The following is a 15,647-nucleotide window of genomic DNA, read 5'->3' on the forward strand; positions in this document are numbered from 1 at the left end:
TAAATTCCTTAGTCACTTCTTCATCCTGGCATTGAGCTATGATCAAGAGGTCTAGATACAAAATATCACTATTTTGTTAATATGCCACAAGGTACTATGAGTAGATGATCCATGGGCCTCTTCCAGATAAAATAAAATCCTAGAACCTCAGAGTTTTAGGAGATCTCTAAAGCCTATTCCCAAAAAGGAATCTCTTCAAAAATGTACCCAATAAGTAACCATCCCATTTCTTCTTCATGATTTTTATTGATGTGTTGTTGACCACTTGCTAGGTTAGCATATTGTTTTACATAATATCCTATACCTAAACCTGGAAGAAATTTCAATGGTCATCTAATCATGCCTTTTCACTTTACATTTGAGGAAATTGGTAAGGACAGGTAACTTGGCTAAGATTCTGTAGTTACAGTATTAATTGTTAATAATTCTGAATTAGAATCTAGATCCTCTGACTCCACAGTCAATTCCCTTTGCACTGTGACATGCTTTGATCTCTCTGGAAAGCTTCCATTATTAAAAAAAAAAAAAAATTGTTGCATAAAGTTGAAACTTGATCATACTTAAGATGCTGATTTTTTTTTCTACATTAATTCCTGAATTGGGGAGAAAGAAATAGTTTCATAGAATTTAGAACTGGAAGAAAGCATCTATTCCATTTGCCTAAAAACAAAGAAAAATAAGATAAAAACCCAGAAACTTAGTAATAATATTATAGCTTCATCTTTATATAATGCATTAAGTTGTACAAAGTACAATATATTTATTATCACATGCAAATCGCAAAATAACCTTTTAACTAAGTGAAACAAATAACACTGTAATGATCTCTTTTTCTGGTGCAAAAAAATGAGGCTCAAAAGAAATTAATGACTTATTTTCACAAATTAGTTATCAAATATGAGATTAGAATCCAGGTCTTCTTGACTAGAGCTCTAACAAGCCACTATGGCAGGCAGAACTCTAATAGGTTCTTCAATAGGGCTTCAAGTCCAGGTGTTCCAATTCAAAAACCTAGCATCTTTACTTAAATACACTAAACAAGTGAGCTATAAATTCACTTAAACACTTGATAAAAGATAAATAAGGAAGGGTAAGGAGATTATACTATGGATGCATACTCATACAAAATGTACCTTTTTGATTTTTAAGGAAAAAATTAAACCTAAATCTTAAACTTGTTCCAAGCAATTTTTTTCTTGTATCAGTTTGAGATTTTTTAAAAATGTCTCTATATTCACCTTCCTATCAATTTTTTTGAACTTAAGTTTCTATCTTAAATTATTAACCTTAGAATCCAAATTTAAGAAAATTGGAAAAACAGCTAAGCATGTTTTTGAAATATTAATAGAAAAGCCTATGAGTGGGATTTTCTAACATGAGTTTAAAAACATGAGAAATGAAAAGAAAATAGTAATGTACTGAATGTATTACCTAAGATTAGAGTTACATAGAGAGGTTAAAGGTGATCAATGGTAGAACTGTTTTAAATTTTCAATTCAATTTTTTCTAGCCAAAAAAAGATTTCTTTTAAATCCATGCTGTAAAGTTCACTTTTAACCTTGTGTTTGCACTATTAATACAGCTTGAAGTGGTCTTCATGGACAAATATTTTGGAACTGAATGAAAGCGGAAGTTGTCATTCATGTCCCTGGTTATATGATTCAGATTTGTCATATTTCTGTTTTCAGAGCAGGCAAGTATGACTCATAGATACTGTAAGAAATTGAACCTTAATCTAAATCTTAAGACTGGGGGAAACAAGAGTAATAAAAATGACTTTTGTTTCTTCACTTTTCTTCATTTTCCATCCTGGAATCTGATACATGTGACTTTGTATTGACCCCCCAAGATCAATAAGTTTGATGTATTACAATAATATTAAAGTCAAATGATATACAGCTGGCTGAAGAGTATTCACAAATGTGAAGTCAGTTTTGATTAGCTTTCCTTCTTTCTTTCCTTTTTTTTTAATTTCAACACAAAACTTCAGCATTTTTTTGTATGCAGAGTTTCTAAGACATTCATTTCCTGGAACTGTATTTCTGGAAACAGAATATTAATACTAGCAGTTCAGGAAAAGACCTGGAAGCTTTTTTAAAAAGACAATATGCTATAATCTAAATTTTAAAGTTTTATAGAGTTGCAGAAAATGAATTCCTGTCTTTTGCAGTAAAAATAATTTAATTTCAAAAGTCCTTCCTGTACATAAGCCAAGCATAAGCTAAGAATCAACAAGCTAATTATCATAAGCATTCAATTATTCTTAAAAAAAAAAAAAGCAGATTTATGAACAGAAAAAAAAAGCACTCTGGGTATAATATTGAAATAATTTAAATTATAATTCTCATTTTCCAAAGAAAAATTGTGAATTGTCTATTTTGATTCTCTGGATGACTCAAAATCAGTATACAGATCAAGAATTACATATTCATTTTTAGAAGAAAAAATCTAAAATAAAATATCCTTGAGATGAAAAGAACAATGAACTTATTTTTTTATGATGCAGAAGGCTATTGATAATATGATATTATCACCTTCTATTGATTTGGAATAAGTAGAATTTTCTTGTATATAGCTAAATAGTGTCTGTTGTTTTAATTATCATCATGGTTGTACTTAACTTACTTAGCCCTATGGTTCATAACCTATGATCTTTAATTTTTTAAAAACATTTTGATCACTATATTTCAACGAAATTTATTTGCTTACTAATAATAAATATTTTATTTATTTAAAAACATTCTGAGCATTTTCCATGAGTTTCAATTGACCACAAAATGGATCCAATACAAAAAAAAATTTAATCATTGTACAGCAGAGTACAATTGTCTGATAATAACAATCTACACAAAACAAATGTATCCTGTGAAAAGCTAAGAGGATTTTCAGTACTCTCTTCATAACAGAAATCTTTCTCTGTTATCTACTTCATTCTCAAAATAGAAAGCATAACCTCTTAAATTGATGCCTAAAGTGAGTTATCATGAACTCAGCCAGGTCTAAGAGGAGTAAACCCTTGAATTTAAAAGCACTCTTGCTATGTTACTGGCTATAAAAATACAATCAAACAATAGACAATAACTAAATATTGTATAATGAAATTAATAATGGCAGAAATTCATAAATTTAGATTCTGAGATTAGCACATCCTGAGATGTAGCCAATATTGCAGAGTTAAAAAACAAACAAGAAACTACTCAACTTATCTCTCCCAACATTCCCCTCCAAATAACTTTAAAATAAAACAGAGAACAGGGCAAGTTGAAAAGAGACATTTTTGTTAGAGAGGATAACAAGAATGCCTAAGGTCCCATATGAATAAAACATCAGTGATAATTCCAGGTGGTAGTGACAGAAGAAACCACAGTTTTGGTAATTCTCAATCCAGAGACAATAAAGGGACTTGGCAACTTATTAGTAAAAAACTAGAGAATACTCCTGTGTCAATACTAGACACAGGACCAGATATTGTTTGGCATCAACATTACTTATATTGACTTCAGGGTCAAAGTTTAAGGGGAGAGAGGAATATTTTTAGTCAAGAAGGACAGGAGCTATGATGAATAATTCTTTGGCAACTACACAGTCTATGGCTACTTTTGGCTCCTAGGTTAAAGGTGAAGAGAAACACTTTTAAACACAAAGAAGGGGAAACTCTAAAGTGTAGTATTATTTCCAGTCCCAAAGAATGGAAGGGATTAATGACGATTATCAATACTACTCTAAAAGTTTAGGCTCTTCTGGTTAAGGACTGAGGTGAAGAAAGACCAAGAAAACAGGGAACCTTCTCTCCAGATCATACCACCTTGTATACACAGAAAGTTTCCAAAACCCAAGAACTAGCTCTAAAAACAAAGTGAGAAAAAATCTGCTTATTTTGAAAGGCTGAGATAGTACAATCTCCCTGAGACGAGGAACAAAGTTCAATATTAATATAAAGTTTCAAATTAAGAAACAGAGTAGAAAAATGAGCAAAAAATTATTTTAAAAAACACAATCATAAAAAGTCATTATGAAGACAGAGAAGATAAAGACATGAAACCAAAAAAAAAAAATGAACTCGAAACAAAGTCTCATAAAAATGTCAATTAAAAACAAGAATTTCCAGAAACATTAAAAATAAAATAAATTGTCAAAATAAAATGAGAATGGTAAAGAGAAAGTTATGTTACAAAACAAAGCAAAAAATAAAATTATGAAAAAACAATTAGAAGTTTATCAAAAAGTACAAATACATAAAAATAGAATTGACCAAATTGAAAAAGAGGTGCAAAAGCTCACTGAAGAAAATAATTCATTTTTAAAAAATTTATCTTTTTTTATTAAATCGTTTTTATTTTCAAAATATATGCATGGATCATTTTCAACGTTCACTTTGCAAAACATTGTGTTCCAATTTTTCCCTCCCTTCCCCTACATGCTCCCCTAGACTGCAAGCAATCCAATATGTGTTAAACATGTGCAATTCTTCTATACATATTTCCACAATTATTCTGCACAAGAAAAATCAGATCAAAAAAGAAAAAAAAAAGATTGAGAAAGGAAATAAAATGCAAGCAAACTACAACAAAGTGAAAATACTGTGCTGTGATCTACACCCAGTCCCCACAATCCTTCTCTGGGTGCAAATTCTCTTTTCATCATAAGATCATTGGAACTGGAACTGAAAAGAGTCGCATCTATCAGAATTGATCATCATATAATCTTGCCATTGCTGTGTACAATGATCTCCTGATTCTGCTCACTTCACTTAGTTTCAGTTCATGTAAGTCTCTCCAAGACTTCCTGAAATCATACAGCTGATGTTTTCTTATAGAGCAATAATATTCCTTAATATTCATGTGCTATAACTTATTCAAAATTAGTTCAGTCACAATTAGAAGTAAAACCAGAAAACAGAAAATATATATATATATATATATAGAGAGAGAGAGAGAGAGAGAGAGAGCGCAAGTTTCTCTGATAAAGTTCTCACTTCTGAAATATATTGATAACTGAGACACATTTATAAAATTAAGATATATTCACAAGATGATAAATTATCAAAGGATCTCAACAGGAACTTTTCAGAAAAAGAAATCAAGTCTATCAATAGAAACACATAGTCATGTTCTAAAATCATATTGCATATATGCAAATTAAAACAGCACTAAGAAACTACCTCAGAGCTATCAGATTGGCTAACAGAACAAAAAGAGAAAATGATAAATGTTGAATGGGATGCGATAAAATTGGGAAACTAATGCATTGTTAGTAAAGTTGAGAAGTAATCCAACCATTCTGGAAAAAAAAAATTGGAATAAATGTTTATAAGCTTAATGTTTCTAAAACTGTATGTACACTTTGACTCAACAATGACATAACTAGGACCAAAGAGATTCAAATAAGAGGAGGAAGATTGAATTTATTTCTTCAAAATATTTTTAGTGACTCTTTATGGTGACAAATAACTAGAACTCTAGGGGATATTAATCTATTGGGGAATTACTGAACAATTTATGATGGAATACTATTGTGCTATAAGAAATGGAAGCAGGATGCTTTTAGAAAACCTGGAAAGGTTACATGAATTCATGCAAAGCAAAGTGAGCAAAACCAAGAGGGTTTTGTACACAGTTAAAACAATATTATAAGGATGATCAACTGTGAAAGACATCTATTCAAAGTTATAAAATGTTCAGTCAAAAGAGAGAAATCTACATAATAGACCATGCACATTAATGTTGTCTTAGACCAAATTAAAACTAAATAGTACAGGTTAGTATATTGCTATGTCATAGGAAATGATGAGTTGGTGAATTTACAAAAATTTGTGAAGACGTGTGTGTGATTATAGGTTATCTATATGTATATATGCATATGATTATATATATTTTATATTACATAAATATAACTGATTGAACGTAGGCTGCTTGGGGGAGGTTGAAAAAGGAGGAAAAGGAGGAAAGAATAATGTACAAAGTGCACAGAAAAGGATGAAAGAAAACCTACAAGGAAGCAAAGAAAACATGAACAATTCTGATTAAATTATGTTTTATTATATATATGCTTTCATGAAATGGAATATAATTTTGAATCCTCTCATATTCTTCTATGCATATGGCAATTTTTTTTCTTTTTTCTGTTTTCATTTCATATATATGTATATTTCCATTTTGTAAATTTAAATAAATTCATTTTAAAAAATTAAAAAGAATTAGCTACACTTATCAAGACAATGATCTAAGACACTGTCAAAGGATCCATGATGAAAAATGTTATCTACATCCAAAAATGAGTTCCGAATACAGATGAAAGCATTTTTTAGCTTTTTCTTACTGTATCTTGTTTTCTTTTGCAACATGATTAAAATGGAAATGGATTGCCAAACTTAAGAAATATAAACTGTATCAAATTGTGTGGCTTCTCTAGGAAAAAGTTAAGGTAGAAGGGAGGGAGAACATTTGGAACATATATTTTTATTAATGATAATTTTTATGCAATTGATAAATATTTGACAAAGTAGTTATTTTTAAGTACATAGATTCTGAGTTGGAAGGGACCACAGTAGTCATCTAGTATAATTCATTTTTTATTATTATTGAGAAATCGGAGTAAAATAAGTTAAATAATTTGTCAATAATGGGTAACAAAAAAAAAAAAAGGCAGACTTGGATTTAATCTTGGATCATTTACAACTAAATCTGGGACTCTCTGTAAAAGAAAATTCAGGCTTGACTCCCAGCACTGGTATTTACCCTCCATGAAATATCAGTCAAATTATTTTACCTCTCTGAGCCTCCATTCCTCTTGTATAAAATTAAGTGATTGCCCTAAATGATCTTTATGGTTATTTTCATTTCAAACATTCTCTCATTGTAATGCCCAAGAATGTCTTAATATTGTCAATGTCTATGTGAAAGCAGGACTTGAAACTGATCTACACAGGAAAATTAATTTTCAGCTATAAAATATTCTGAAATAAATCAGAATCATAACCACATTTTAATTATTCAGAATTTCATAAATCTTTTATTATTTCTTAAGAACTCTATATATGTAACACTTTGTTCATTTCTATATTATAATTATAGAAGTAGCTACATGGAATACCAGCTCTGAAATCAGGAAGATCTGAATTCAAATCGAGCCTCAGACACTTAAAAGCTATGTGACTCTGGGCATGCTATATCCCTTCACCAAAAAAACAAACAAACAAAAAAAGAATAGAACTTTATTCTAATTTATTTATATGCATATGTGTTTTTATGTATTACATGTGTGTATGTGTATACACACATTTAGAGAATATTGCTGGAGTAGTTGGAGAACTGTCCTTAGAGTCAGAAACATCTAGGGTCAAATTCTTCCTCTAAGTCATATAAACTGAATAATTATAAGTAAATAAATTCTTAGTGTTTCAAGAAATCATACACATTCACACATATATGTATATATGTCTTATTAACTATTCAATTAAATTTCTTTGTAACTTTATGTATTTTAAATTTAAAGCACTATTCTAAGGAGAGCCTTTATGAAATAAATAAGAGGGTCCATCTCACACACACACACACACACACACACACACACACACACTCACATACGTTCAAGAGCTCAAACTCAGTCTTGGTTACAGAAGAGATATCCATCTACAGCAAAGGGAGTTTCCAGAGTGGCAGAGATGCATTGTGGTACAGTTGATAAACTGCTGATCTTTGAGTGGGTTCAGTTCTTAATTCTGTTGTTTATTATCATGTGACATTTGGCAACTCATTAAACTTCCCCCTAACTCCATCTCCTCATCTGTAGAATGAAGGCACTGGAATAGATAACACTGACAATCCTTTCCAGTTCCACATGTCTAATTCCATCATTTTCCCCATGCCTTGGAATCTTTATTTGAAATAATTTCATTGGTATAGATTCCTCTTAGTCAAGAAATTACATCTACCAATGTATATTGGCAACTATTCTGAAATTTTTCATCTCCAAGTTGCCTAAGATTGCTAAAAATTAAGTAATTTATCCAACATCACATAATTTCATTTGTCTAGTCTTCAAGAAATATATATAGAGATACACGTGCATATTTATTCATATGTATATATGTATGCACACAGAAACACAAAAATATATACAAATATATAAATGTGTGTACAAAGCATATTATCTATGGCTATCCTATGAATTATATGCACATGATGGTTATAAGGTTAGAATTTGTTAAGTTAGTTAATTTTGTTGAAACAAATTTGATGATAGGAACTGTTACCTATTTCTTAGAGAAAGAGAAAGTGTTCTTAAATTATTACTATTTTGTTTATAACACTTAAAAAAGCTCAGCACTAATAATTATTAATAAAATAATTGTTCTTAACATTATATTTCCCATGCTTTGTTCCTTAAAGTATATAATTTAATATCCTTAAAATTAAAGATCAAGTAAGGAATTTTTTTAAACAGTATTATTTTTGAACTTAAGATACACAATGTCCCTCACATACCACAATATAAATAAATAGGTAAGAACAAAGTCTGGTAGAAAGAAGAATTCCAAAGACCTCAATATTTATTATTGTTATGTACTAAATAATCTTGATCTTGATATTATTCATGCATCATTAATTACCTGCATTTAAGAGAAGCTGAGTTTCTCAGAATGTTACTGATTAGGAGTTTGTTTGTTTTTAGAGTAGTTTTCCTCAAACATAGAATGCCATTATTTTTTTTTTCAAATTGGTTATGTATAGTGACTGTTGAGTATAAAATGTTCAAAGCTTTTTTCCTCCTTCATTGTGATTATTAAAAGCTATTTTTTAAGATATTAGTATAATGTTTAAAACTAGTCTGCCAGGTGCCACTTTTGTACTATTTACAAAAAAAAAAAATGAAATGAAATTAATTTTATAACATTTCATGGAGCAGAGCTCCTAAGAAATTTAATGGAATTTACTAGACTTCAGTTGACATAAAATAGCCTATAATCTATATCCTCTTTCTATGTAGATAGGTAATATTTTATGTTAACATCAAAATATAAAATGCATTAAGTATTTTAGATAAAATAAATGGTACCCCAGAAATTTAAGTACATTAGATGCCTTGGTCATGAAGACACCAGTTCACACATCATTTCTTCTAGAGACTGTAAGTAGATCATTGAGATATTTTTCTATAATTTTAAGTTTACTGACTACCAGTTACCAATTAGACTATACTTATCCAGTAAAATAAAATGTTATGGAAATATATTGTTTGTTAGTTCATTAATGCAAGGCATTACAATATAGTGGTACATAGTTGGACCCAGAATAAGGAAGACCTGAGTTCAAGTTTCACATCTCACAGTTGCAAAATTTGCAACCCTGAGCAAATCAAGTAACATCACAATGCTAAAAATCTCTAACTCTATAAACTACAGAGAAGACACCTATTTTCTCTGATACAGGGAATTCTCTTAACTAAGAGATCCCTATAAAATCACAGGTCAAGTCTTTATTTCGATTAATGTAATGGTTCATATATTTGCTTCCAAAATAACTCTCTCAAGTCAACATAAATTGGTTTGTTGTTCAGCCATTTTTCAGTTGTGTATAACTCTTCATGATCCTTTTTTGGGTTTTCCTGGCAAAGACATGAGAGTGGCTTACTATTTGCTTCTCCTGCTCATTTTAAAGATGAGAAACTGAGGCAAACAGTTAAGTAACTAATCCAGGGTCACACAACTATAAGTAGTAGAGGTCAGATTTGAACTCATAAATATATGAATCTTCAATCCACTGCACCAGACAGCTCTCCTATAATCATTGTAGTAATTGTTTTATTTTGACCTAAAAGAACAATTCAATGTTGGGATATAAAGTGCAGCCTTGGATTCATAAAGACCTAAATCTGAGTTCTGTCTGTCTATAGGAAAACTCTCTTTAACTCTCTCCAGGCAACTTTTTAAAATTATAAGATGACAAATTACAGATATTTTTTCTGACCAATATTAATGGAAGAAGTTGATATGCCTCAAGTTTCCTTTTCTTCTTCAATTATAATTAAATAGGAAATACAAAGTCTAAAGCACCATAACTTCACCAGAAAACAACCATAACCAAGAAATCCCTAAACATTCAGTCTTTAAAAATAACCTTGAAGACTTACCTTTTCTATGCCTTAAAAATATATAAAATATTCTATGACTACAATATGGGAGTATGAATTATTACATTTTGATTAAGATCTGTGATTTTTTTCTATGTGAGTAATTCAATTATTAACAGCTGCTGCCCAGCCCTCTATTGATAAGCAGATATACATTTAACTAGGTTGATCCTCAGAGAATAGATACAATCCTCAGATCTGTCCTCAAAACACCTTGAACTAGGTTGGACTTACCTAAGTTTCTATTCTCTTACAGGGTCACTTTTATACCATGGGGAGGCATTAAAGCAGAATGTTAGTAGAAATTATTATTAATTGTTATTATTTCTATGTTCATAAGCAGCATCATTTGAAAACATTTCTGTGCATAGCTTTTAGTATAAGACTGCCACTTGGTGGAAAAAATGGGAAAACAGTGACTGTCAACTTAGAAATTTTTTCTCTATCTTTTAAAATAAATTTAGACATAGAATGTATGCCCTGAGGAATCACTTATTTCTTACAGTACTCAATATGACCTTATAGTTATACAAATATGATTTATGTATTAAAAGTTATTTTACTGACAAAACAAGCTTCACATAGATGGCTTGTTAATTTAAAATTCCTTTAAATAATTTCATAAAGTAGCATGTCCTTCAGTACTATGAGACTAATGCTGAATTAGTAATCATTGAAGCAATGTTATAATTAGCCCTAAGTCTCAGTATCCTTATCCTTAAAATGGGACACTATTTATAATAAGTGAGGAAAGCTATACTAATCTGTCTTAAAGAATTGGTTTTCAAGCAGTTTCCAAATAGCAAGTGTTATAGAAATGATAAACATTAACATAATCAATGGATCTGGAAAAGAAAAATTATTAAAATGATAAAAATTCATAGTGACTCAGAATTTTAATTAATTTGAGTGAATAGATTTCATATTACATTCTCCTCATAATAGTTGCCCTAGAGCAGCTCTGATCTGATTACAGCACCTATTTACCACCAAGCATTTATAAATGAGTGAAAATTGAGAGGTTGAGACCTCTAGAGAACTCAGGTAATTATTACAAAGGTTTTTCAGAAGTCCATAGCCATTTTCTACAGAAAAGAAAAATACCATGGCCCTTCATTGTGACATAAGTAAAAGAAAATCTTTACTAGAATCACAATACCCTGGATTTTAGAATTCAAAAAATATTTCTACCTTGGAAAGCAAAAGACCTTTTTGGCAACATTTAAGAGAATCTAATTCATTCAAAATCAATACTTAGTGAATGATCAAATGGAAAATGCCTCTCAGTCATAAAGTATTATTTAAAAGGATAGTCTTTAAAAGGAAAATTATATATATTTAAAGTTTGTTAATTTTTTTACATTGGAAAAACTTTAAAAAACTAAAATGATTCTTAATAAATACTAATAAAGTTATATATTCTCTAGTGATTTCTGTTTTGACTGTTACCACTCCAGAATTGGCTTAAAGTGATTATAATAGCATATAAACTTATAACTTTGAGAAATAATTTATTATTCATAGTAATGACATACACTGTTTCATGTAAATTCCATTTGTTAAGTTCAAAATGAAGATCACAGTAATTACATTACTTCATTTGGAAAATTTGGAAGAGCTTCTGCAACTAGCTATATGACACTAAATGATGCTTTGTAAAGTACATTTTAAGATCTATCTTCCCCTTTTTAAATTCTAATTTGTTTTTGTTTTTGTTTTTTACCATATGCACATATTCTTTCTCTCTCTCTCTCTCTCTCTCTCTCTCTCTCTCTCTCTCTCTCTTTCTCTCTCTCTCTCTCTCTCTCTCTCACACACACACACACACACTCAACATTGACATTTGGAAATAATATTTATTTTATCATGAGAATTAAATTGGTTTGTTGCCAGAAGTGATTTTTGAAATAACTATTCATGATATTTAGAAAAAAAAACATTGCTTACAAAAATACATAGCAGCTTGAAATATATAAGTGGGACTCTATGCATATCAGCAAGAGATTTCAATGGCAACTCCAGTACCTACAGATGGATTGTAGATTTACCAATATATATAGAATAACCAGATTATTAGCATTATCGTCAGATTCTGTAGATGTGTTCCACTTGGCTCTCTCCACCTCCAACATAATTGAAAATTTTGCAGCACCCAAAGTAACCAGCTGGTGTCACAGGTTAGTGGGCAGAAATTTCATGTGGGGAATCTCACCTGACTAATCATTCTTGTTGGTACTCTCATCCCAGGAGCAACTGAAAAGCATGGCAGCTTGTTAATGAAATTTAGGGTGCTCTCAGCCTGGAAGTGGATTTTTATAACATGTTCCTTCTTGACAATGACAGCTACTAACCAGTTGCTCTTCTAAGAACAAAGGTGGGTGGGGGAAGGATATTTTTCATCTTTTTTAGATATTTAACCCTGAAAAGGACAAAATACTTCTAATGGTTTTTCTAAAACCAAAACAAATACTGCATTAATCTGCATCATACAGTAGTATACAACCAGGTTAGTTTTTAGGGAATGGTAATAAGCACCACCTGTGAGACAGAAACCAGTGAAGGCAATGTGGTGAAGGTGATAAGTCGTGATAATAAACTAAAACACTAGGATGCTTATAGAATCACTTTCCCTCAATCTCCATTTCTTTTTGGACAACTCCCTTTACACTTTGAACTTGAGGGCACAGAAAAGCTGAATAGCTGAGCTTGTGATTCTGGCTGATCATATTTTGTATCCACTTCTAGAAATCAGCTGGGAAAGCCTCTGCCCAGGAAGGTGTTACAGCCAGTTCTGCAGTGTATCCTGGGTGTAGAGCACCATCTCTGGTAGGTAGCATAGGAGGCTCTTTTCCAGAGTGCCATAATTATCCAATGACCTAATAGCTGACAGTGTCTATCTAGAGTTCCTAATTGATGTAAACATGAGAGATCCATGAAAGAGCTAATCATAATTGTCTCTCCTTTTTATCTCCCTACCCCAAATTGGAAAAACTTCCACCTCTTCTTTTAACTTTAGACCAAAGCAACAACCAAAACTCCAAAAGCATCCCAGTCTGGGAAATAAAGAGAACAAGAGTCACCCATTAGATTTTTCACGGCACAACACTGAAACCAAAAATCAATGGGAATGGGGAAGAATGTTAGGAAGCTAAAAAAAAAGCAAGAGGAGTAATTGCTCAAGAAGACTCATCATCAACTGTCTCTATAAAAACACCACACTGCAGAAACCGAAAACATGTGGATTCAGGAAATCAGAAAATTTTCCCCTATCTAATCACAACACCTTCCCCTTCCTCAAACTGGATAGCTACAGACACTGACTAACTCCAAATCAAGAATTCATAAAACTGGTTAAAGGTCGTCACCTACACTAAAATACCCGCCTTTCGCAAAGGATAGAGACAAGCCAATCTCCCAGATGCCTCGACTATCCCCCTTAGTAAAGTGTACTTTTCTTCAGGCAGCTGTTTCTCACTGAAGCCAAGGCAACGACCCGGGCCAACAGCTCCCTACAGTTACCTTCCAACAAGCATGAATGGGGGATTGAAAACCCTTCCTTTTCTTTGCTGTGATGAGCCATTCACTCCGGCTGGATAGCTTTTAGCAGAAGCAGCAGCAGCCACGGCAGCAACGGACCCAACAGCCACTACTATCCCATACCGCTTACAGCCAGCTCTCTTGGGTTCGCTCATCTTTTCTCCCTCTCTCTCTCTCTCTCTCTCTCTCTCTCTCAATATATTCAGGTGGTGGCTTTTTACCACTCTCCCTCCCTCCCCATATATCTCCACATTTTGCATCCTTTCCCTGGCCCTAGAGCTCACTCAAATGCTCCAACTTCCTGCAGAGTCCACGGGGAGGATCGAAGAACAACCAAATTGGGGGTGGGGAAGGGCAGTGAAAGGAGGAGGGTAAAGGTAGGTGGTGTGGGGAGGGGGTAAGGGGAGAGGGAGTGGAAGAAGACAAGCCGGCTGGGCAGGAGTGAAAACAGTGGGGGCTGGGGTAGGGATGAGACAGCGGGAGGGAGATAATGTAAAGGTAGTGGATGGAAGAGGGGAGCTGAGAGAAAAGATGCTTGAAGCCCTTCTTCGCTTCCTCAAGGAAGGCTACTTGCTGCAAACTCTTACCTGATCTTGCTGCTGCGCCTGGCTCCCTCTGGCCCCCGGATTGGACGGCTGCTGCTCCTGCTTCATGGCTGTCATTGTGGGGTTTGATTTGGCTTTCACTTCCTCACGGGCACTTCAGACTCGGGCACCTTCACTTGGCACCAATTGCATGACACAGGCTTCCGTCCGTCTCCGAATTGGCGAAGAGCAAAGCAGTAGCAGCAGTAGTGGCGGCAGCGGAGGGGGGCAGCGGGGACCCGGTGAGGGGTGGGGGGAGAGTGGAAATGTGGGGGGAGAAGAAGAGAAGCACCAGGCAAGCTTCTCTCGGAATTTCTCCTTCAGCTACCGCAATCCTCCCCCAAAAAACTCTCCCCCTCCCCCCACCACCCCAATACCAAAGGAAGCACCAGTGAAGAGAAGCGAAGTGTCAAGTTACTGGAGGGGTGGGAGACGGATGCAGAGTACCTGAATGGGGCGCTGGGGCTCGGGCAGAGGCTTGCTTTTCCAGAGGAGATGGGCTCGCATTATACTGCAGTATGCGCTCCCCCCATCTCACACACCCCAGCTGCCTTAAGCAGCAGCCGCTCTCCCCAATCTCCCACTGCCTCAGCGCGGCAGGTGAAAAAGCCCAGAGCTCTGCTTGAGCATCTCGGAGCAACAGCCAACAGGAGAGTCCTGAGAAGCTAAGAATCTTGCTACTTGCAAAGCTAAATCTACCCTGGCTCACGGGTGCCACCCCCTTCCCCTACATACACACACCCCCTTTTGAACCCCCTCAATACAGGCTCCCGATAAAACCCGGAGAAGCGGAATGCACGCGTGGAAACTCCTCAGTGACTCCAGCAACCATACTGAGCATGCTCAAGAGCTCAGCGCCCACTTGGGGGTGGGTAGGGAGAGTAAGGGGGCATGAGCGCGGGAAGGTTCGTGATCTGCACCTGCCACAGCTGGCGGAGCTGTCCCAAGATAAGGGCACGGATATATTTGGAATCCCCAACTTGGAGAAAAAGGACTCCTTCTGACTCCAAAACATGCTACCGAGATCATTGATTAATTAAAGTAAGTAGGGTTTCCCATTTCAATTTAGAATTGGTATCGATAATATTAATAATGATAATAAATCTTTCAAATATGTCAAGTTAAGAATGTCAGCTTATGTGGAGTAGAAGATGCAGAATCATTTTTTTTTCTTTTTTTCTTTTCCTCCATCTTCTAAAATAATACATTCATATAGGCTTCCCATGTCACTGAAATATCCCCCCCCCCACACACACACACCATTGTTAAGTAATTATCTAAGGTGGGATCCTGGAAATTATTATAAATCCAATTTCAACAACTTTACAGATCGCCAGCCTCATTACTTGTCAAGAAGCACATACCAGGTGCTTGCCTGAATGTAGTCTTGGGTTA

The 15,647-nt window shown here is 33.7% G+C and overlaps 1 protein-coding gene across 1 annotated transcript in view; it reads right to left on the reverse strand.

Annotated features, from left to right (window-relative positions):
• DPP10 (dipeptidyl peptidase like 10) overlaps positions 1-15,033 on the reverse strand; it is a 1,082,222-nt gene extending 1,067,189 nt beyond the window's left edge. The window contains exon 1 of the mRNA XM_051985765.1: positions 14,256-15,033. Within this exon, the coding sequence (XP_051841725.1) occupies positions 14,256-14,330 (75 nt within the window). The 5' untranslated portion in view covers positions 14,331-15,033. The remainder of the gene's footprint in view (positions 1-14,255) is intronic.
• Between the last annotated feature and the right edge of the window lie 614 nt (positions 15,034-15,647).

This window comes from Antechinus flavipes, chromosome 3 (genome assembly GCF_016432865.1).
Source record: "Antechinus flavipes isolate AdamAnt ecotype Samford, QLD, Australia chromosome 3, AdamAnt_v2, whole genome shotgun sequence".
Classification (NCBI taxonomy): Eukaryota; Metazoa; Chordata; class Mammalia; order Dasyuromorphia; family Dasyuridae; genus Antechinus; species Antechinus flavipes.